This window comes from Trachemys scripta, chromosome 24, assembly GCF_013100865.1.
Source record: "Trachemys scripta elegans isolate TJP31775 chromosome 24, CAS_Tse_1.0, whole genome shotgun sequence".
Lineage (NCBI taxonomy): Eukaryota > Metazoa > Chordata > Testudines > Emydidae > Trachemys > Trachemys scripta.
In genome coordinates, this window is record NC_048321.1 from 9,255,176 (window position 1) to 9,278,016 (window position 22,841).

The window sequence follows — 22,841 nt, forward strand, 5'->3', positions numbered from 1 at the left end:
TTGCAATTCTCTTCCGCATCCTGTACAGTTTCGCACACTATCTGCCTTCGAGTCCTGGGCACCTTCCGGCAAACACTAGTGCCATATTTTAAACCCAGACCGGTAAAGCCGTCCCTTTCTATTGACAGCTCCTTGTCGAGCATGGTTTGCAACTAAACACAGGAGTGCAACTTTTCTTGTTCCCAGCGGTTCTTGTCTGGTTCCTGTACTGCCATTCTAATCCTCATGTTACCACCAAAAGGGAACATAGGGTGTGTATCCATTATGGATCAAACAGACCAATTAGTGTGGCATGAGAAATACGCCTAAATGCATTGGTGAATAGGGAGGAACTTGCATGTACGCTTAATGTTAAACAAGTGCTTTTCTGAATCAGGGACTGGGGGGAAATGTTCACAAGTGACAAGTGTCTTGTTTACAGCAAAAAGATGTATCTACATGGCAGGATAATGCGTGGCGAGCTGGTGCACTCTAGATTCACGCCCTGGCTGGCTGTGCAATAACTCACTTTGTAGAGAAGCCCTGGTTAGTCTAAGTGAAAGTCACTAATAATTGTATTTTAGGTCTTTCTGTATTATTTCTTTGTCCTCACTTGGGCATACGGCTCCTCCCAATTTGCAGCCACCTCTGAACTTGAATCTCTCTGCAGGTGACTTTCTTCTAGCTAATGATGAAGGGCGTGATGTACACCTGGGCCCTAACAGATCACTGCAGCATCCTCCCCACTTAAACGCCACCTCTACCCTTCTTCAACTTGATCTCAGCCATGCCAGCTTGGTTTAATGGTGACCCAAGATATTTAGGCTTCCCCTGAAATCAGTGGAAGTTAGGAGCCTAATTAGGGTGAGGATCTGGGCCGAACTCCTGTCTGAAGCATTCGGGTAAGGTCTATTAATTGTATATTAATCCTTTATAAACTGGGGCGGAGCCCAAGATAAGCATTGAGAGCATTATGATTAATGTCACAGCCCTGTTTGCAAAGCACTCCAGAAATCCTTTAGGGCAAGTGTTATGGAATATCTGACCATGATGACGTCGCCAAAGGACACTCTGGATTCTGTGATAGCGAGAAACGGCTCCTGTTTTTCTGGTTTGTCTTCCCTCCAGAATATCATGCGGCGAGGTTCTGAACTGCATGTGCACAGCTGGGGGCAAAAGTTTTTACAATAATGCCCCGCTGGTGAACTGTGCCCTGCGGGGTCCCTGTCCGCTGGATGGGAGGGAGCCCAGAAGTCGGGTATGGAACGCCCCGGGCAGACACTAGGGATTGTGAGTTTATATTCTGGAGGCTAACGCTCTTAGCTGGGAGAGGCCTCCCAAGAAGGGAGGGCGCCCGATGGCTTTGCAGTCTATGCGGTGGATGTTTTAAGACTAAAATGTAAGGGTGTGGGGGGGAATAATGGGTTATTTCCAGTACAAAAGCTCCTTTTTATCGATTCCGTTGTCTCCTGATCCCAGCCTCTCAAAGAGGCCTTTTCTTCCCCCTCCACCAATAGGCTGGAGCTGTCATGGGAGGGAGCCCTTGGCTGCTTTCCATGTGCTCTGCCAAGGAATGTGGCTAAAAAAAGAGAGAAAAAACACAACAGTGGAATAGTTAGGAGGGCCCCTTCCGATGCAGCGTGCTCTGAGCTCCAGGCAGATACCATGAAGCGGTAGCAGCGGCTGGGGGATCCCCCTTCTACCATCTCTGGACCAGGTTTGGCATTTCTTCTGCTCTCTGGCTTTACCATTATCTGTAGGGTGGTCACCAGCTGGCTTTTTTTTCTTCTTTCCTTCCCCTTTCCGTGTTAATACACTGTGAGAAGGGAGCTACCCGCCTGCTTGGGGATCGTCTCCAAATGGGACGTTGGAGGACAGGGAGGCAGGACTCCTGGGTTCTGTTTCTGATTTGCTTTCTCCCCTTCCCCCCAAACACCGTGCCTCAGTTTCCCCATCTGTGGAACGGGACCAGATCCTCGCTGGTGTAAACTGGCATAGTTACATTGTAGTCAATCTAGCTACAGTACTTATCTGGCCCCCGTTATTTAGTAGCCGAGAGCTTCACGGTCTTGAATCGATTTATCCTCACAGCCCTTTGAGCGGTAGGGCAGTGCTACGATCCCCCTTGTACAGGCTGGCTGGACCTTTAAGGCCAGCCGGGCCGTGAGCTAGCAACTGTCCCTCAACCTCCTGAGTGACCCTAGCTGGATGTGAAGGAGACTTTAATTATAACGACTGACCCCACCTGTGTCTAGGGGCGGGGGGAGCGGAGTCAGAGAGGCCTCCTTAAACAGAGCTGTGAACTCAGTCAAGGAGGAGGCCCAGGAGAGAAGAGGCTGGAGAAGCCAGCCGGAAAGAGACCCATACGGAGCCAGCTGGACTCCTCTGGAGGGGCCCCGAAAGGAGCGGGGAGATCCCGGAGGGAAGCTGCCAGTGTCCCTAGAAAGGGGGCCCGTGGAGGGGAAACCTGCCTGGAGTAGCAGCATAGGAGATACGCCGCAGGGACGTTCAAGAGGGGGGGACAGGAGCTGCTAGTTTAGAGATTTACTTGGACCTTTTGTGACTCCAGAAGGGGATTGAACTTTTCAGTGAGCTGGCTGGAGGGCCAGACCCTGGGAGAGTCAGGACACCATTGGGGCCAAGGAAGCAGTGACCAGGGGCGCTAGAAGCAAAGTCCCCTGCAATGCTGTGTCCAGGCACAAGGGGGTGCTATGATGGGAGCTGAGGCACCGGGACTAAGTGACTTGCCCAAGGTCACACAAGGAGTCTGTGGCAGAGCAGGGAATCAAACCCAGGCATCCTCGGTCCCAGGCTAGCACCCCTATCCCTGGGCCCTCCTTTGCAGCACTCCCGGCCCTCCACCTCAGCGGTGGGTCTGACCCAGGATGATTAATGATGGCTGCTGGGGCTTTAGGGGACTCTGAGTCAGGACTCCCGGGTTCTCTTCCTAGCTCTGCCAGTGGCATGCGGTGTCCCCTCTCTGCAGCTCCATTTCCTCATCTGTAAAATGGAGGCCCCACGGCTCCCCTTAGCGGGGTGATGGCTGCGAAGCGCTCGGCTGATAAAGCACTATTCTGGGTGAGCGCTAGGCAGTCTTATTGCCTGGCAGGGGGGAGACTTTATTCGCTGATGATTGTAAAGTGCTTTGAATATGGAAAGTCCCTGAGTGCTTAGCAGCGTCTGCTGCGGAGAGACCTCTTTATAAGGCTTCATTTCCCAATGCATTTTAAAATCGATCCCATGGCTTCTTTCCTCCTAAATCGCCAGACAGGCAGGGCTGTGGCATGGGAGGTAGGTTAGGGTCTGCTATCATGCAGATTCGGTGCCTCCATTTGCCCCTCTGCAATGGGGATTATGCCCCTCATTCAGGTGCTGATGGTAGGACGGGTGGTCTTGGGGTGCAGCACTGGATTGGGGCTCAGGGTTTTACCCGGAAGGAGGAAGTGCCAGAGGCTCCATAAAGTCCGCTACGGACTTTATACGATACTGATTTTATATGGAAGGTGCCCAGAGGCTATGGTGATGGGCAGCAGTATAAAACCCTACGACACATAGATAAGAAATCTCTGTTCGATTCCTGGCTCCTCGCGTGACCTCAGGCAAGTCAGTTAGGCCCAGATCCTCGAAGGTATTCAGGTTTACCTTTTAGGTTCTGGGCCTTAATCTTTCTCTTCCTCAGTTTCCCCCATCTGTAAAATGGGACTGATACAGCTGTTTGTGAGAATAAACTGATTAAGAATATGAGGCGCTCTGTTAGTGGGAGTCATAATTACCTACATAGGCAGCGTATCGCACTTCTCACAAGCATCTTACTCCTCCGCATCGCAGGGTTTGTCTGATGCTTGCCAGAACTTGCCTCTCCACCTCCAGCCAAGAACCCTGGAGCTGTTTTCGAACACTAGTGAATCATGCTGCCCCGCCCCCTGGGAGATGGGGCTCGTTACCTGTTTAACAAAAGGGCGATCTAAGGGAAAGGACTTTCTCAAAGCTCCATTATCAGTTGAGCGGGAGCTCTCCTCACTCCCAGCCCCAGTGCTCTACCCACTGGCCCCCGCTGCTGTCTCTTTTGGGTTCTTCTCTGGCCCTCATTGCCACAGCATCTGTCTGTCACCGTCATCAAAGGGTCTTTTCCCCCGCAGCCCACCCCCTGGTAGGGAAGGAGGTGAGCCTGTTGTGAGTATGTGGAGTGGGAGGGGCCCAGTCGAAGACTGAGAGGGAGCTGGAAGGGCCCCCTGACCAAAGGATTTGGGTTCAAAGATTCCTTTCCCTTTTCTCCCTTCTGACCAGGCACCTGAGCAGGGCCAGTCTGACCCTAGGGAAGATGAGGTTTCTGATTGGATGACTCTAAACTTGGAATGTGAAAACTCTCCTTGGCTGGGATGCCTACAGGAAACCTGGCAACGGTTATGTCTTGGTGGGCCGATCACTTTCGCCTTGTACTCCCCTGTCCGACTCCATCTGTTGTCTCTTTGTCTTTCTGACTTAGATCGGAAGGTCTCTGGGGCAGGGACTGTCTTTTTTTTTTGGTCTGTGTTTGTACAGCCCCTTGCACCATGAGGTCCTGACTAGGGCTCTTAGGTGCTAGGTTGACCAAAATAATAATCAAAGAAAATTTTCAAGATGTTAAACCTTTCAAATCTGGCTCTGCCCTCTCTCTCCTCCTCCCCTCAAAGGGTCTGATGGTTCTCGGTTGGCTAACGCTGTTCAGAGCGACATTCAGCAATGCCCAGGAGTGAACGGGGAGAGGCTAGAGGTGCAGCAGCAGTAGATACAGGCTGGTACGCTCAGAGTCGGGGACAAGGAGATCTGCTTGTCATCTTGGACAAAGCATTGACTGCGGAGCAAACAGCAAAGGCTGGTCCAGAGCCAGATCTTTCTGAACCCCGTTGCAGCTGGTGGGTGTCTCGATTTGGAGCCCCAGTTCAGGGGAGGAGGAGGAGAGGGGAAATCTGACGCGGATTATCTTGTTCAGTACAGCTGTTCCGGCCGATTGGCTCTTTCTGACTTTCTCCCTCTGTTCAAACCTTATGCAACTAACTTTCACCTTGGCTTCTGCTGCTGCCTCCTGACCCTTTGGGAGTCACGTGATGCGGATGGCTGGCATTCAATGGAAGCCTTGTGTGAAACTGACAAAGGAGGATTGATTTCTAGCAAAGGGGTGGGGAGGGGGAGTTGATTTTTTTGCTGCTGTCCTTTTGGCAGGATAGGGCCGTGCTCCCCTTAGGGGAGTCGGGGGAACTCGAGCCAAACAAGGCAACATTGATTTCTAACATCTGTCGATTTTTGGAGGCTCCCTTTATCGTCACGGGTCTGGCGGATGGTGAAATCTGAGGCAAAATTATGCTAGGTCTTTCCAGAGGCCATTTGTGATCTGTGATGACCTGGAGCACCCAGCTGAGCTCAAGGCTCCATCGTGTCAGGTGCTGCACAGACAACACGGAGCGAGACAGTCCTTGCCCCAAAAGGTCTGCCGCCTAAATGGACCAGGCTGGCAAAAGACGGAATGATGCTCATCCTCTCTGCGTGACCGGTTTCTTGTTTGGGCCTTTGATTGTACAGGCTTTGAGGCAGGGGCTGTCTGTGTTCTGGATCTGTACAGCACCTAGTCCTGGTCCGTGAGTAGGGCTGCTAAGTGCTACTGCACTACCAATGAGAATCACCCCTGTTTTATGGATGGGGATGAGGCCCGGATGTGTTTTTAAAGGTATTTAGGCATTGTTCTGCTCACGTCGCACGGCCTAATGGGGTGAGGAGCTGAAGTCTCATTGAAAGTGAATGGGACTTAGGCGCCTAAAACTTCAGTTCCTCACTCAGGCCTTGCAACGTGAACAGAACAACGCCTCCGTGACCTGTCCAAGGCTGTGCAGTGAGTCCACAAGAGAGCTGGGAATAGAGCCCCTGGAGCCTTGCTCCCAGTCTGCTGCTCTAACCACTTGGAAACGCTTGTGACGGGTTGGATCACAGAAATCCCCTGGGAGCTGCCACCTGATGTGCAAAGACTACCTCTGTTCCTGCTTTCCCTGCCAGCTCAGGACTCCAGCACCCTGTCTTGCTGAGCCAGACACTTCAGTCTGCTCCAACACAGACCCAGGGTCTGAATTACTTGCTCCACAGCTGCAGGTTGACCTAAAAACCGCTCACAGACGTGTGCTTGTCTTTAGCACTCAGATGCCCAACTCCCAATGGGGTCTAAACCCAGATAAATCCGTTTTACCCTGTATAAAGTTTATACAGGGTAAACTCATAAATTGTTCGCCCTCTATAACACTGATAGAGAGAGATGCACAGTTGTTTGCTCCCCCAGGTATTAATACATACTCTGAGTTAATTAATAAGGAAAAAAGTGATTTTATTAAATACGGAAAGTAGGATTTAAGTGGTTCCAAGTAGTAACAGACAGAACAAAGTAAGTCACCAAGCAAAATAAAATGTGCAAATCTATGTCTAATCAAACTGAATACAGATAATCTCACCCTCAGAGATGCTTCAGTAAGTTTTTTCTCAGACTGGACACCTTCCAGGCCTGGGCACAATTCTTTCCCCTGGTACAGCTCTTGTTCCAGCTCAGGTGGTAGCTAGGGGATTCTTCATGATGGCTCCTCCCCTTTGTTCTGTTCCACCCCTTTATGTATCTTTTACATAAGGCGGGAATCCTTTGTCTCTCTCTGGGTTTCCACCCCCCCTCACTGGAAAAGCACCAGGTTAAAGATGGATTCCAGTTTAGGTGACATGATCACATGACACTGTAAGACCCCAAGCCTTCATTCCGCCCACCCTGACTCACAGCAAGGCCTGACTGCAAACAGAGCCCCAGTCAATTGTCCTGGTTGATGGGAGCCAATAAGATTCCAAACCACCATTAATGGCCCACACTTTGCATAATTACAATAGGCCCTCAGAGTTGTATTTCCTATTTCTAGTCCCAGATACAAGAGTGGTACATTTATACAAATAGGATGATCACACTCAGTAGATTATAAGCTTTGTAATGATACATGAAGCATATTCCAGTTACATTCTATTCACTCATTACCATATTTTTATAAAACCATATAGACTGCACAACGTCACAATGCTGCTTCCCAGAGTCAATGAGCCCTGGCTCCCAGCCCTTTGCTCTAACCGTTGGACCACATTGCCAAAACTGAGAGCAGGGGTTTTGGGTTCTAGGCTCAACCCCAGCTCCCTTCTTAGTTCAAACACCTGCCATCAATATGAGTAACTGGAGACAAGGAGAAGAGATGCAGATGTTCCCTTCTAGTCCCGGTTCCTTTCACCGATGTGGCATGGTCTAGTGCAGCGTTTCTCAAATGCGGCCACCACCAGCAGATTTTTTTTGCAGTCACGACAGCCTCCAAAGCCTGGGCAGAGATTGGGGTTGCCAGCAGGGACCGGCGTCCTGCACTACGCAGCCTCCTCAGGGGCTCTGGGCAGCCCCTCTGGGGACGCATGGGGCCTGTGTGTGTAGCGCCAGAGGTGGCTCTTGTCAGTGGAGGCAGCTGTGGTGTTTGGTCACCGGGGCGCTCCCCTGCTCCAGCCCAGCTGGGGCACGGAGAGCCTGGGACACAAGCTCTGGACCTACCTACCTTCCCCGGGTCGGGTTCTCGCTGAAGGGACAAAGAGACGGGTTTGTCAGAGCGGCCACCAGCAAGAGTTGGTGGCCACACTCTGAGGCCACCAAAAATGTTGTTGTGAGAATCCCTGGAAGTGGCCAGGGCACTAAAAAAAGAGCTTAAAATCACGAAGCGAGAGCACCGCGAATGCTCGGAAACCAGCTGGCAAATCAAACAAACCCCGAATCTCTGATTTTTTTTTTTTTCCCCATTAAATCTCACGACGTTGCTAAGCCAAGCTAATGACTTTGGCGCACCTGACTCGTGATTTTTGGAACGCTTGGCAATGCTGCGGAATCCAAGCGATCACAGCTTCCAGGCAGCTAGCGTTCTTACCTGCTTGTGAAATCTTTCGGACTCTTCTGGGCCGGGGATGCTGCTGCTTCTGTTTGGAGAGTACCTGGGACGTGCTGATCCCTAGTCCACAATTCCCGGTGCAAACTGACTGTATATTCCCTCTGTGTTGCTGTGTAATGATAATTATTTTGCTTTCTCTCCTCCTTTATTTGCAATCTCTTTCCAGGACACTAATGTTCGACCCTCTAGCAAGCGGCTAGAGAAGAGCGAAGCCGCATAGGAGAGTTAGAGGCTCTGAGGGCTTCGTTGCTGCTCTCCTGAAGGCTGATCCACCTGCACCTTTAATATTTATTTCCCCCCCTCCTCTGACCTAAAATGCTGACGATAAAGTTGCCTCAGATATTCAGGGTTCATCAAGTACCTCGTGTGAGTATTGCCCCACTTCACCTCGATCACGTGTCTTGATCTCTGCAATTCCAGTCTGTCTCTAAGCAGGAACTAGATCCAAACAGGCAACCTTCCACGCAGAACGAGTCCCAGCTTTGTCTCCTTTGTTGACCAGGCAACCGTATTTCCCCCTCTGGGTGCTCTCTACCGCATACGGAGCCATCTAGTGGCTAAATAATATATTGCAAGTAAACCCTATATTACAACACAGAACTTTGGGAGGCTCCATGTAATTGGTGCATACAATATGGAGCGTACTGATATATCATATCAAGCAATCTGTCGAATTAGGAGCGGGGAGATGAAGTGAGTGGGGATGGGGTGCAGGGACCAGGGTTAGTTCTGGTTTTATTTAGCATCTTTATAGGTGGCACGGGGAAGGCACGTTAAATGAAATTCACACGCCACCAAAGGGGGCCAAGTTGCAAATACCAGGGAGGACACGCATATGCTGTACTAAAGGGATCAGCTATGGGAGCAGTAGACAAAACGAGATTCACCTGGAGAAAGAAGCAATTGATTTATCTAGGATGGAAAACAATTCAGCACACACAGGGCCTCGTTTGCCTCTCCCCAGCCGGGGTATAAATGGAGAGGAGGGACCCTCATGGAGTTAGAGCAGGGGTACATGAGGAGTCATGCCACTGAAGTCAACACAGTCCTGTTGGGATAGACCTGGAAGAATCAGGTGTATGAGGTCAATGAAAGAGACAGACCTGGGAGGCAACCAGTGGCAAAGACTTTAAAAAGTCCATGTTAACTTCCTGAGGCTTATTATATTGGAAGGAGAAGGCTGTTGTGTGATGTGGTGGTACCATGGGTAGGGACCGATTTATTGTTCTGTTTGTACAGCGCCTAGCACCATGGGGTCCTGGTTCATGATGAGGGCTCTGGGGTGCTACCGTGATACAAATAATAAAATCTCTTTAGGGGAGGACAGTCGTTAACCCCCCCCATCCCTAGTCAGCGGGACCCCCCCCCCCAACACACCCATGCGCACACTTAGTAAATTGCTGATTTGAACAGTGTGGCATTTTGCCGTCTTTCTCCTATTAGTCTGCTTGTTCTGATTCATTGTGTCCTCCGTAGTCAGGAGCTTATCCCCAGTGGGCATAAATCTGCCCAGATCCATTGGAGCCAATGGGGCCAGATCCCACGCAGCTGGTGAAATGGGTGTCACTCCATTGGCGTCACTGGGCCAGATCTCCAGCTGGTGTCAGCGTAGACCCTGATTTACACCAGGCGAGGATCTGGCCCCCTGGTCTTTGGGATGAGGTCAACGCTCCCCCAGCATAACATGCAGTGAGTGAAATGACTCCGAGTGGTGAGGACAGGCTGGGTGGGTGGCGGGTCAGGTCCCCTGCTCCCGGCGGACCTTTCTGAACAGTGAGCATAAGGCAGGCTCTGTTCCCGGACTCCCAGCCCTGCCTCTCCCACGCGGCGGTGATTCCAGGATGGATTGTTGCATCATGGGTGGCCCTGCTTCTCTCCTCCAAAGGCAGCTCCGTGCAACTCCCAGCACAGAAGCCCACATGGAAAATCCCCCAATGAAAGAGAGGGGCCCTGATTCTGCTCCTGGTCTAGAGACAAAACCCCCATGCTGTGGGGGGCAGCAGATAGGACTCCGTCCTGGGGGGGTGGGAGACCTGGGTTCTCTTCCCAGCTCTGCCACTGGGTGACCTTAGGCAAGTCACTGCTCCATTCTGTGCCTCAGTTTCCCCATCTGTACAATGGGGCTGTTGATACTGACCTCCTGTGGAAAGCATTTGGAGACACCGTATAGGGATGTCCCAATGTGGATTTCACTAAGGGATGAAATAACGCCTCCTTGTGGTTCCCTCTGACCCGACGTGGCTTTTCTCCCTGGGCAGATCTTCTGGGAGGATGGCATCATATCCGGCTACCGCCATCCAAAGAGCTCTGCCTTGGACTGCATCCTGAGCTCCTTCCAAATGACCAACGAGACTGTCAATATCTGGACCCACTTCCTCCCGACCTGGTAAGTGACTGGCTGGGCTGCCCCACATGAAGCGTGACTCCTCAGCCGCGGGGCGATGCCCGTCCTGCCTGGGAGCACGGACTCATTCAATGGAGATAGCTGTGAGAGCTGGGCGGGGTGGGAATCTTTCAGCTAAACACATCTGTCGGAAAATGCCGATGGGTTGAAACTCTTCATGGGGGAAACGGGAGTTTCAATGGATTTTTTTTTAACTCAACCTCCCTCCCACCCACCCACCCACCCCTTTTTTTTTTTTGGAGACCTGCTGGAATGTTTTTTGTTTCAGCCTCTTCGAAATGAAAAATTGGGCGTTTTCCAGATCAAAGTGGCTCTTTGTTTAGAGCCGTAAAGCCAATTAAAATAAGAAAACCACCGCCAATCAAAATAACCCACGGGAAAATCATCAAAAGCATTGACCCGAACAAAACCTTTTTGAAACTTTTTTTTTTTTACTTTTCGTCCCATTTCTGAATGGGAAATTTCTTTGCTCTCTTGAGCTTTCATGGGGGCGGAAAAACTATTTTGCCACCCAGCTCTACCACCTGCCCTTCACTGCTGTGGCATGGGCCTTGGTGGAGGGGTGCCAATCTACTGCCCAAACCTTGCACATTATTACATAGGAGACAGGACTGAGAGGGTCCTCCTGGGTCATAGAGTCCAGTTCAGGCTATTGCAGGCAGCCCCATCAGGTCATCCCGTTAAGAAACTGATCAAGCGCCATCTTCAAACCAGTTGGTTGTTTGCCCCAATTCTTCCTGTTGTGCCAACTGCTCTTTGCCCAATAGTCAATATGAAGAAACGACAGCTGGGTCCCCAAGCAGCTGTTAACTCTTCGGGGAATCCATTCCAGCAATGGAAGCAGGGTGGTCTAGTGGCCAGACCAGGGAACTGGGAGTCATTATTCTGGGGTTCCATCCTTTGGCCTCTTAGGGTGTCTCTACACAGCGAAGGAAACCCCCTGGCTGGCCCGTGCCAGCCGATTCACGGTCGTGGGGATTGGTCTACACCAGTGGTTCCCAAACGGGGGTTCATGAACCCTTGGGGTTTCGCAAAATGTATCAGCGGGTTCTCAAAAAAAATTCTGTAATTCAGAGCCGTCCTTAGGGTGACCAGACAGCAAGTGTGAAAAATCGGGACAGAGGGTGGGGGGTAATAGGCGCCTATATAAGAGAGAGACCCAAAAATCAGGACTGTCCTATAAAATTGGGACATCTGGTCACCCTACTAGGGACCCCAACCCCCGTGGGGGCCGGCAGCCCGAGCCCCGTGACCATGACTTCCTGGCAGAACAAGTTTAAGCTTTGGTGTAGTGCTGCGTTGTTTGCCTGGACTGCTCAAGACCCAAATGCTTGTTGGAGGAACTCTTTATTTGAGTTGGCTTCTTAAATACCTTTTTGCTGTTTCACGTCTGGTACTCCTGGATGAAACAGGTAGGAGGCTTAATCGAAGTGATACGAGCTACCGAAGTGGAATCTTGGAAGAGTGGTGCCGTTTTCATAATGTAATAAAATTAATAATGTAATGTAATGATAAATAGTGTGTAATAAGCGTGTCCTAAAAAACCCAAATTATTTCCAAGATCACTGCTTCTATCATTTATGCTCAGGTAAGGGAGAAAATCCCTGGAAATATTCATTTTTAGGAGGGGGTTTGTGAGATTGGATATTTTCGTGAAAGGGTTCACGGGCTGTTAATGTTTGGGAACCACGGATCTACACAGGGTTGTCCCATTGCAGTGCTTGGGCTGGAGCCTGGGCTCTGGGACCCTCCCGCCCCACAGGATCCTGGAGCCCGGCTTTCTGCCTGAGCCTGGAAGCGAACATTGCAATCAAACAGTCCCGCCCCGCGAGTCCGAGTCGGCTGACATGGGCCAGCCGTGGGTGTTTAGGTGCTGTGTAGACATCCCTTGAAGGAGTGGTGTCTAGTGAGTAGAGCAGGAGTCAGGACTCCTGGGTTCCATTCCCAACTCTCCAAAGGCAGAAGGGCCTCGTGACTAGAGCAGAGGGTATGGGGAGTCAGGAATCCTGAGTTATGTTCTGTTCTCTTCATCTCTGCCTCAGTTTCACCCCGTGGGGACTGACATGACAATGCTGCGGAGCTTGATCTAGAAACTCCAGAGGTCTGGTTCCCGGCTCCCTAAGCTCAGAGGGTGTGGGAAGTTGGCCAGAGCTCATTAAGGTCTGGGAGGCGCTATCGTCCCTGTGATGCACCCATCCCCATTTGTGCCCATGGACCTCTCAGGTATTTTGTGTGGCGGTTCCTGGGGCTCTCCTCCTCCCTGGATTTCTGCAGAGATGCCTACAACTGGCCTTTCCTCGTCTACATGTTGCTGGTCTGCCTGTATCCCTTCACCTCCAGCTGTGCCCACACCTTCAGCACCATGTCCACCCACGCCCGCCACATCTGCTACTTCTTTGACTATGGAGCCCTCAGCCTCTACAGCCTGGGTAAGTCCAAAGCGGCCATGTGGCAAACGGCCAGTGGCAGTGAGTTAAAGATGAGGCCAGAGGGTCTCTGGGCTTGTATCTAGGGAGGGGCTCGAGCCACAGAATTCAGCTCTGGAATCCGGATGCCCTCGCCAGTTGGATCCACGGTCCTGGGTCAGGTGCAGCTCTGTTTAATAGCCCAGCCTTTGGGAGTACGCTTCTCCTTCTGGGGCAGCCCGGCAGCTCCCCAGGCCACACCCTTGGCTGCTGTAAACCAGCACTAGGGTGACCAGACAGCAAATGTGAAAAATCGGGATGGGGGTGGGGGGTAATAGGAGCCTATATAAGAAAAAGACCCAAAAATCGGGACATCCAGTCACCCTAATCAGCACAGCCCCATTGACTTCAAGTGACCCCAATTTACACCCATGGGAGATCTGCCTCTGATTAGGAAATCTCACCACGGTGAGAAATACAGACTCTCCTCTCTTCGGTTGTACGCCCAGCCGGCTCCCCTTCCAGGCTCCTTTGCGCTCAAATGCAGCCCCCTCGGTTCTGGAATCTGCTCCCCAGGTCGATCTGCCGGAGCCAGTCTGACTTCTCAGAAAGAACGAGGCGTCCTTGTGGCACCTTAGAGACTAACACATGTATTTGAGCATGAGCTTTCGTGGGCTAAAACCCACGTCATCGATCAGATTAGATTAACTTCTAAAGTGCACAAGGAGTCCTCGTTCTTTTTGCTGATACAGATGAACACGGCTACCCCTCTGAACAGGGCCGGCTCCAGGCACCAGCTTCTCAAGCAGGTGCTTGGGGCGGCCGCTCCAGAGAGGGGCGGCGCGTCCAGGTATTCGGCAGCAATTCGGCGACTCTGCCTGGGAGTGAAGGACCTTCCTCCGAATTGCCACTGCAGATTGCGATCGCGATCGCGGCTTTGTTTTGTTTTGTTTTGTCTGCTTGGGGTGGCCAAAACCCTGGAGCCGGCCCTGCCTCTGAAATCCGACTTCTCAGTGTTGTACTGCCCTAAAGCCTCTCTTGTTTCCCCCTGAACAACTGATCAATTTCAGTTTGGGGAGTGAGTTCTCTCTGGACTAGATTTTGCCAACACCCTGAAGTCAGTTTTTTGATTCACTGGCAATTCTGGAAGAAACGTTAAATTAAAACTGGAACTCCCAGTGAATCAGAAAATCCAAAACATTCCATTTGGGGTTGAATGAAGCATTTAATTCAATGGAGCATTTTGTTCTGTTTTTTGAGCATGTTTTTTAATGTGTTTAAAAAAACTACCTAAAAATGAAAGTGAAATAAGCAAATTGAAACGGTTCGTTTCCGAAACCGTCAAAATGGAACTTTGTTCGTTGGCATCTTGTTCCAACCGAAACAATGTGACAAAACTGGCATTTTTGGTGTCCCTGAATCCACTTTTTGTTGTTGTTGCCAAAAAAAGATGTTTCAGTTGAAAATCTCCGCCCAGCTCTATTAAGCTCCCAAAGGTGGTTTCATAAAGTTGGTTGGTTTCCCTGCCGCTAAGTGACTAGACCAGGGGTGGCCAACCTGAGCCTGAGAAGGAGAAAGAATTTACCAATGTCCATTGCCAAAGAGCCACAGTAATACGTCAGCAGCCCCCCCCATCAGCTCCCTCCACTGCTCCCAGTGCCTCCCACCCACCGGCAGCCCCACCGATCAGTGCCTCCCCCTCCCTCCCTGCACCTCCCAATCACTTGTTCGTGGCCTGCAGGAGGCTGGGGGGGGCGGGCGAGGGCATGGCAGGCTCGGGGAAGGGGTGGAGTGGGGGCAGAGCCAGTGGTTGAGCAGTGAACACCCCCCAGCACATTGGAAAGTTGGCCCCCTCTAGCTCCAGCCCCGGAGTCGGTGCCTAGACAAGGAGCCGCATGTGGCTCCGGCGCCCCGGGTTGGCCACCCCTGGACTAGCGGAATGTGAGCTGGAGTCTTTATCAATGCCATCCCATAATGTAGTGTGTTTGTGTTATAGGCTGTGCTTTCACATATGGAGCCTATGCGATGCCAGACCGTTGGGTTAACAGCACTTTACATCATTACTTTGTACCAATGGCTGCTTTTAATTCATTTATCTGCACCAGTCTGTCTTGTTACTCCCGGTATGTAAGGATCTATGCAGTACCAAGAACCTATTATGCAAAATATCAGGGCGTTCTCCATTGTTCTGCTCTGCAAATCCTCCTTGCATCTGTTTCTTTATGCATAATATACTAACACCCCAGCCAGTCAGCAGATCTGTCCTATTCGCTTGTGAGACAAATTATTCCACGCTCGACACCCATACAACCCTTGTTGATTTCAGCAGGGGCTGCATTGAGTGGGACTCGTGCATAATTTCACAAGTTGTTTTGAATGCGTGCCACGTTGGCCTGTGGAACTCCTTGCCACAAGATGCCACTGAAGCCAAGAGAACAATCTATGGTTACATAGGATAAAAACAATGGACGTGGGGTTTCAACAGTGGACGTGGGCAGGTTAGTCCATAATTATTCTTGCACCTGTCTGAAATGTCTGGTTCTGTCCGCTGACGGACAGGGTGAGCGAAGTAATATACTTTATTGGCCCAACTTCTGTTGGTGAGAGAGACACTCTTTCAAGCCTGCGCACGGCTCTTCGTCAGGTCATCCACTCTGAGACTGGTTCTCCTGCCCTGGCTGATTTCACTCGTGTTGCTTCAGGCAGAGGGTAGAATTGCCTGCTGTATCATCTGTTCTGTTGGAAGCAGGCGCCTTCATTTCAAACGCTGATCAAACAAATCCCTTTGTAGAGTAATAACCATTCAGTCCTTAAAGGGAGCCAGTACCCAGGTAGCATCAGAACTGGCATCTAGTGGCGAGAGCAGCGGATAGGGCGTCTGGCCTGGACTCCTGGGTTCTATTCCCTACTGAGCTACTGTCTCACTGCTGGACCTTGTGATCACTTCCATTCCCTATATCTCAGCCTCCCCCATCCCCCAGTCATGGGTCTGTCTACACTGCACGCTAAGCCTGGGCGCTGACTCAGGTTTGAGCCCTAGCCCCCCTTCCATCCACACACACATCAATCTGACTCGGCTCAGCAAGGACTCAGGTCCTCAGACCCTACTCTGGGGGTGGATCAGAGAAAGTCCCACTGACTCGGGTCCAAGCCCTGTCATTTTTGCAGTGTGGATGCAGCTCAAACCGCAGGTCGGCGTAGTGCAGTGTGGACGTGTTAGCATGGCTGTGAGACCTTGTCCAGCAATTGTAAACCCGGGTTTCCACTGCAGTGTGGACGCTCAGACGTGGGCTTGGAAACAGTCCACGAAGCTGTCTCACCGATGTGGGTTCACAATGCAGTGTAGACATACCCTGGATGGATAAATAATTCTACATACCCCAGAGGGGTGTGGTGAGAATTGAATGTCCAAGATTTTCAAAAAGTGGCAACTGGTTTCAGAAACCCAAAGGGGCTTCATTGGCAGAATCTCTGGGCAGCCCAAACCCCAGCGGGCATCCGTGGGAGCTGTCTGAAAATACAGCCCCAGCCGGGCACCCAGAGAGTGGCAACTTCTGCAAACGTTGACGAGAAGGACGTGTAAAGCCCATTGAGATCCACAGATAGAAAGCAGCAGGGAGAGATGTAAGGTGTTCTTCTTTAGTTCAGCTCTAGTGGCCCCAGAAGTGCCACCTGCCAGGAACTAAACAGCTCAGAGGATGTGGAAATACATAAGTTTTGGTTACATTTCTGGGCCATGACAGTCTTCCAAGTAAAAACAGTGCAATGAGCGGGTCAGTATCTCTCCTGCTTTATGCAGTTGGAGGGAAGTGTTGTTAATTACTGTAGGTCTAAGATCTCCTGCTTTCCCAGGTTGCTCCCACTTCCAGCCCTCCTCTTAATCTTTCCTTGATGCTGGTCTGCTCTTGAAATTAACGAGAGCAGCTGCTGCTCCCTCCAGGTCATTGGGCCTCAGTCCGGAAGCTGGGAAATGAACCGTTTTTAATTTCAAGGGGAGGTTCTAGTCTGAAATGTGACTTTGTACCAATGGTCCTGTGTGGTTTCTTGCCTCTCAGTTACTCCAGATCAAATCTCTTTTTATTCGCTGGTGAAAACAAGGTGGTTCTAGCTGGTGCTTCTCCTTTTCATACATTGTCACTAATAACACAAATCTTTCAGGCCCATGTTGTGCCATCAGGAACCCGTATGCAGTCCTATTGTCTCCCCTGGGTTTATAGAGCGGATTGGAACTAGTTAAGCAAGCCTGCTGCTGCAGGAAGAGGAATGAAATCCAGATGGTGCTGTACAGGGCTATACAAATCAGCATAGGTTTATTTTTGCCACTGAAGTCAGCAGAGACAACACTGCCTACCCACAGATCTGCTGAGAAAGGAGTTTTGACATTGTAACTTTCTAAAATAGAATGGCAATTTTTTTTCTTTTTGCAAGCATATTTTCCACCATAACTTGAAACAGAAATGACCAGGAACGGTGTCCAAGTGCTGTTATGCAAGAAGGCAGCTGGACTTGGCAACAATTGTGACTTATTTTCACAGCATTCTCAGTGCAGACTTCAATTGTAATCAAACGCCACACGCTTCCGGGAGTGGGAGGGGGAGAGGAAATCAAGCAACATGCTGGATTTGGTTGGGATCATACTAATCACAATGAATGGGATGCTGTCACGTTGTCTTTGACTCCCTTTGTTAGCTTTTTTGTGTTTAAAAAAAAACCAAAACAAAACAAAAAAAAAAACTATCACATTTTTACAAAACCGGAAGAGTGGTGTTAAATATTCCCCTAGATATCGCCAACCAAATTCCCCAGTTGCCTTCTTGTGCATGAGATCTTGAAAGGGAAATTGACTAGAACCAAAACATTCCCCTGCCTAGCTTGCAAATGCATTTTAGTGTGAAATTCACTAGGAAGAAAAAAAATTAAACTGACCAGTCTGTGCATTTTCCAAGCTGAGTGAATTGCAAACAGTAAATTAACATTTCAGTCTAACATGAATTTCATCCTGCTCTCTGCTCTTAATCATTCAGGCTTGGATTTTCAAAGGTGACTCTAAAGAAATGAGGCACTCAGTTGGAAGGAGTTTGGTGTCTGGGACCCTGATCAGAATAGCTATTGCAGAATAAACTATTAGGCAGTATTCGCCGTTTCAGAATAATCTGGTGTCCACACAGTAATATGGACTAAAAGACACTTTTGTTACAGAATAATTAGTGCACTTCCAAATCAGAGTAATTATTCCAGAATACTGGAATCGAGTGCCCACACTGGAGCTGTTACAGAATAGCTTATTCTGCAATTGTCAATGGCTGTGTAGACAAGACCTTCGTCTCCTTTGAAAAATCAATCCCAGCTTCAGTGTGTGAAGGTTCATTTGTAGTAATCGACTTGTGATCATGGCTATAATAATCTGCGCTAATAAACCAGGGCACTGGTAAAAGAGGGAAGATTTGGTTTGGTTTCCGCATCCATTCCAGAACTGAATTTAGCGAGGCTCGTGGGCAGCCCTCAGTGACCGTGCGGCTCTTAATCCACATCTCTCCCTGTGTGATTCCCAGGTTCCCGGAATTGGAGTGTCCCCGGCTGAGCAAGGTTTTACGGACAACAGCCTTTGTGTATCCCTTTGTCTATGACAATATCCCACTGTTTTATAGGGTAAGTCCATTTCAGGGGCCATTTGGGGTGGGACTTCCTTGCCCTAGTCTTGGTAGGGAAATTTATGAAGATCCAACCCTTGATGCGAAGAACTTAGTTTAATACATTATTGTACACCAGTGGTGCCTAGAGACCTCAGCTAAGATTGGGTCCCATTGCAGTGGGTGCTGCAAAGCCACTACCCCATAGAGCTGACACGCTAAATAGACAAAGGATGGGAGAAAGGAAGCATTTTTCTCCCCATTTTACAGATGGGCAAATTGAGGTACAGAGAGATTAAGGCCAATTTTTTTCCAAAAAGGACTAGATTTGCTTTGTTTGATCTTTGGGGGCAGGGTGTCTTGTTGTTCTGCGTCCTAGTCCAGAACTGAGGCCTCTAGACACTCCCCCCATAACCATGACTTCTGGATGTGCACCGTGAAACACCTGGAAGAGTCCTGACTTCCCGAGAGCGGGGCCTCAGCACTGTTTGCAGATCAGTCCCCTTGAGGTGTCTTGAGTTGGGGGAGGGGCCCCCCACATTGCAAATTGCTGTGGCAAATGTTGTCCCCGTCCCCACTGGGAGGCTGTGGGAGAGCCAGCGAGGCGTGGGACTCAGGAGAGTGGTTGGAACCCAGGAGAAGGCGTTTCCATGGAAGACGTTAGCAGTTTTTAGAAAGGGAGTGTCTCTTTAATGCCTCCTGCAGGGTTATGGCCAGCGATGCAAACAATAACAGCTTCCCTGGCTTGTTTTCCTCAACAACGCAGGATGTGACTCAGCCTCACCAGAAAGGAACCGCTCGGGCTTTGAATTTGCTCCCAGCGCTAGCAGGCAGTGGCTGTGTTGCAGAGGGCGCGGGCCTGGCGGGCAGAACGAACACACACACACACCCCACCCCACCCAGACACTGCTAGGCTGCTGGAAAAATTCTGCTGTCGATAGCTACTGCCACTCAAGGGGGTGGATTTACTACGATGATGGGGGGAAAACCCCTTCTGTGGCTGTAGCAAATGTCTAAACTATAGGGGCACAGCTGTAGCGCTTGTAGGGGAGACGTAGGTAATGTGGGGCTGGACCACTGAGGTGTTGGGCCTGCTACAGCACTGGCTAGCGGGGCTGGGTCTCTGAGCTCCGTTGGTAGAGGCTTGTGCTTTTCGATCCCTAGGTCCTGGGTTTGATCCTTGCTGCTGATCCTAGAACCGTAGGATCACGAGGGTGGTCTAGTCTAACCCCTCTGCCAAGACTCAGGATTTGTTGTGTCTGAACATCTGATGACCCACCCCAGGGTACTGCATTTCCCAGGCTGACCCACACTGGCTTCTGGGGCAGATTGGGGGTCTGCCTGAGGCGATGCAGTTGCCGGAGTGGAACCTAAAGAGTTAGGCCCTGCTTTGGGAAAATGCTTAGTGCCGTAAGGTAGGCAGGGTGGTCTAATGGATAGAGCTTTGAGGTTTGCCGTCAGGATTGCTGGGTTCTATTCCCAGCCCTGCTACTAAACCTGCTGGTTGGTTTCCCCCCTCTGTGTGCCTCAGTTTCCCCTCCCTGTCTCGACTAATTACACTACAAACTCTTTCTGTGGGTACGTACCGTGCCTGGCCCCGATCGCTGCTGGGGCCTCTAGCCAGCCCCAAGCTATAAACGACATGTAATGATAGAAAGGAAGGCAAACGCTACTAATTCATCCTCACGGCTTCTCGCTGAGGTACGCCGGTGTTCCTGTCCTGCTTTGACAGAAGGGGAAACTTAGGTGGGGGAGGGAAGTGACTTGCTCAACTGAGTCAGCAGGAGAGCTGAGCATAGAACCCAGGAGTCCTAGTGGTTAGAGCATGGCCCTAGATCACATGGCTGGAGCCAGGAATAGAACCCAGGAGTCCTGACCCCCAGTGTAACCACTAGAGCACACTCCCACAGCCAGGTTAGAACCCCGGAGTCCTCCCTACAACTTGTCTTCCCTACAACTACTTCTCTCTCCCACCCCATCCCCGTTCTCCCTGCAGCTTCTGTTCTGCTTCGGGGACGGCTGCACCTGGAACGATGCCGCCGTGGGTTACTTCTACCACCTATTCTTTGCCCTGCTCACCGGCTTCCTCTTTGCCTCCCACCTGCCGGAACGCCTAGCGCCCGGGCGCTTTGACTATATTGGTAAGCAGGGGTGGGGGAAACCCGGGTCCTGTACCCCAGCCCACTTTGCAGGAGCCACGCCCGTGTGTCTCGACGCCCTGTCGCGAGGCCAGTCGACCGTGGCCAGCAGGGCGTGTCGCACTGTGATGGCTTCACCCCTCCTGTGGCCTTGCCCCCCCCCATTCTGCCCCCGGTTGCTTGCTGGGGATTCCAGGAGGCCTGTGACCTGCCCCACATGGAGGGCGAGGTGCCTGACCATGCCCCACCCCCCGGCTACCCCGGTTGCCTGGACGCCGCAGACCCAGCCATGCTCAGGCGCCCAGCACCGGACCCTCCTGCTCCAATGTCTAGCTCTGGAGTGACTCTGTCCATCAGCTTCCCCATCACGTATGGGGGTGAATCCCTGGGAGTCGGGGTGTGGGGGCTGGCCAGGTGCAGAAAGGCCCTTTAGCGCCTGGGGCCAGCTGGGAAAGCGGGGAGGGATGTTTTCTTGGCATCCCTCTCTTCCCATCCCCCCCTCGCCCAGGTCCAAGCCACCCACCAGCCCCTTTCTAACCTTTCCCCCCCCGCCATCAGCTCAGCCCCTTCCTGCACTCCACACACACACACACACACACACACACACACACACACACACACACACACCTCCCACCAGCCAGGTCCCTTCCCCCACCCCACCTGCCCCAGTGTTACCCACAGCAGGGACTGATAACCTCCCCCCAACATGTCTCTCTCGGCAGGGCACAGCCACCAGCTGTTCCACATCTGCGCAGTGGTGGGCACCCACTTCCAGCTGGAGGCCATTCTGTCGGACGTGCGCTCGCGGCAGGCCTGGCTGAGCACCCGGGCCCCGGCGCCCGCCTTCTCCGCCACCTTCGGCACCGTCAGCCTGGCCCTGCTGGGGAACCTGCTCATCATCGGGGGTTTCACCGTGGCCCTGCTGCGCTGGCCGGGCGGCGCCTCCATCCTGCAGAGCACCGTGCCCGAGGCAGGCCGACCCAAGGAGCAGTGATGCCCGCCCCCAGAGACAGCGGGTGAGGGCGGCTTGGGGTCTGGGCTCAGAGGAACTGAAGGGAGAAGGGCCCCTAGCGCGTATATCTCAGTGCCTGGCGGGATCCACCTCTCGTACCTCAGGACGGCTCCGTGTGGGAGGGGCCGTCCCGTGCCTTTGTCACAAGGTTCCCTGACGAACGCTCCCTGAAGTGGGGGTGCTCGAACCTAGGGCTGAGCCTCCAGCCCTAGATCCAGCTCTCACCAGTAGCCCATACTCCCCTAGAGCTGGGAGAAGAACCCAGGCATCCTGACTCCCGATCCCCTGCTCTGACCCCCTGTAACTGCAGCTGTCCTCCCGTGAGGCCGCGGCCGTGGGCCGCCGGTGTGTCACCAGTGATGGGAGGCCTCCGGAGACGCTTGTGGCTGTTTGGCTTTGGGAACTGGGCATGATCCAGGGTTTTCCCCTGAACCGAACCCCCGGGCTGATGCTGTCCCCTTCTCGCCCCTGGATGGCTTGAAATCCAAACTGGAATGGGGCAGCTTGACTCCGTTACTGGCCAGAGACAAGATGAGAGGCACATTAGCAGGACTCCTGGGTTCTATTCCTCACTCTGGGGAGTACGATTTTTATGGCTAGAGCAAGGGGCTTAGGCACCAGGACTCCTGGGTTCTATTTCCATCCCCAAGGGGAAGAGCTTGATGCCAACGTGCCAGCTGATGCCCTGGGGCGCCAGCCACCAGAGCCACACACATGGGCCTCTGCCGCTTGAGCTAAACCACCCAGCTCCGTAGCTGGGGGCCGGGCGTGGAGAGGGCCCCGCGGGCAAGGGGCTTGGCGGGTCTATGGACCGAGGTGAATCCGGTCTGCTCGCATGTTCCTTTCTTTACCAACCAATGGCAGGAGAAGCCTGGTGGGTGCCTCCCACCCCGGGTGACCTCGGGCTCTTCTGCGCTGTCAGGGATGTGTCCCTGGGGGTGGGGCGGGAGTGGTGGGAGGGTTCTTCACAGGATGTGATCTTGAATGCAAGATTCATCTTTAATTCCTGGAGAGTCCAGGGCAATCCTAGAGGGTTGGCAGCCCTCGTCAGGAGGGGCTGACGTGAAAACCAGGCTGGGGCAGGGGGAATGTGGCGAAGATTTGTCTTTTGCAACAGGGCTAGTTTTCGTGGGGGAGTAGGCTGGATTCAAATCTAGATTATGTTAAACCTGCATCTGGCTGAGAGAGAGAAAGGGTGTTGTGGTTTACGGTGTATTTGTGTGTGTGTGTGTGTGGGGGGGGTACGGTGTATTTTTGGGGGGGGGGGGTGTGTGCATGTGGGTTATGGTGGGGTTGTGTGTGG

At 51.8% G+C, this 22,841-nt stretch overlaps 1 protein-coding gene across 3 annotated transcripts in view; it reads left to right on the plus strand.

Annotated features, from left to right (window-relative positions):
- Positions 1 to 1,541: 1,541 nt before the first annotated feature.
- PAQR6 (progestin and adipoQ receptor family member 6) overlaps positions 1,542 to 22,841 on the plus strand; it is a 24,531-nt gene continuing 3,231 nt past the window's right edge. The window contains exons 1-8 of one of the 3 annotated variants that reach the window (XM_034756458.1): positions 1,542 to 1,696; positions 8,116 to 8,315; positions 10,208 to 10,335; positions 12,577 to 12,782; positions 14,755 to 14,881; positions 18,311 to 18,407; positions 20,385 to 20,529; positions 21,249 to 21,542. In XM_034756458.1, coding sequence (XP_034612349.1) covers positions 8,265 to 8,315; positions 10,208 to 10,335; positions 12,577 to 12,782; positions 14,755 to 14,881; positions 18,311 to 18,407; positions 20,385 to 20,529; positions 21,249 to 21,520 — 1,026 coding nt within the window. In that variant the 5' untranslated portion in view covers positions 1,542 to 1,696; positions 8,116 to 8,264 and the 3' untranslated portion in view covers positions 21,521 to 21,542. Of the gene's footprint in view, positions 1,697 to 8,115; positions 8,316 to 10,207; positions 10,336 to 12,576; positions 12,783 to 14,754; positions 14,882 to 18,310; positions 18,408 to 20,384; positions 20,530 to 21,248; positions 21,653 to 22,841 lie in introns of those variants that run through there. The other 2 variants (XM_034756457.1, XM_034756459.1) reach the window with 2 other exon arrangements.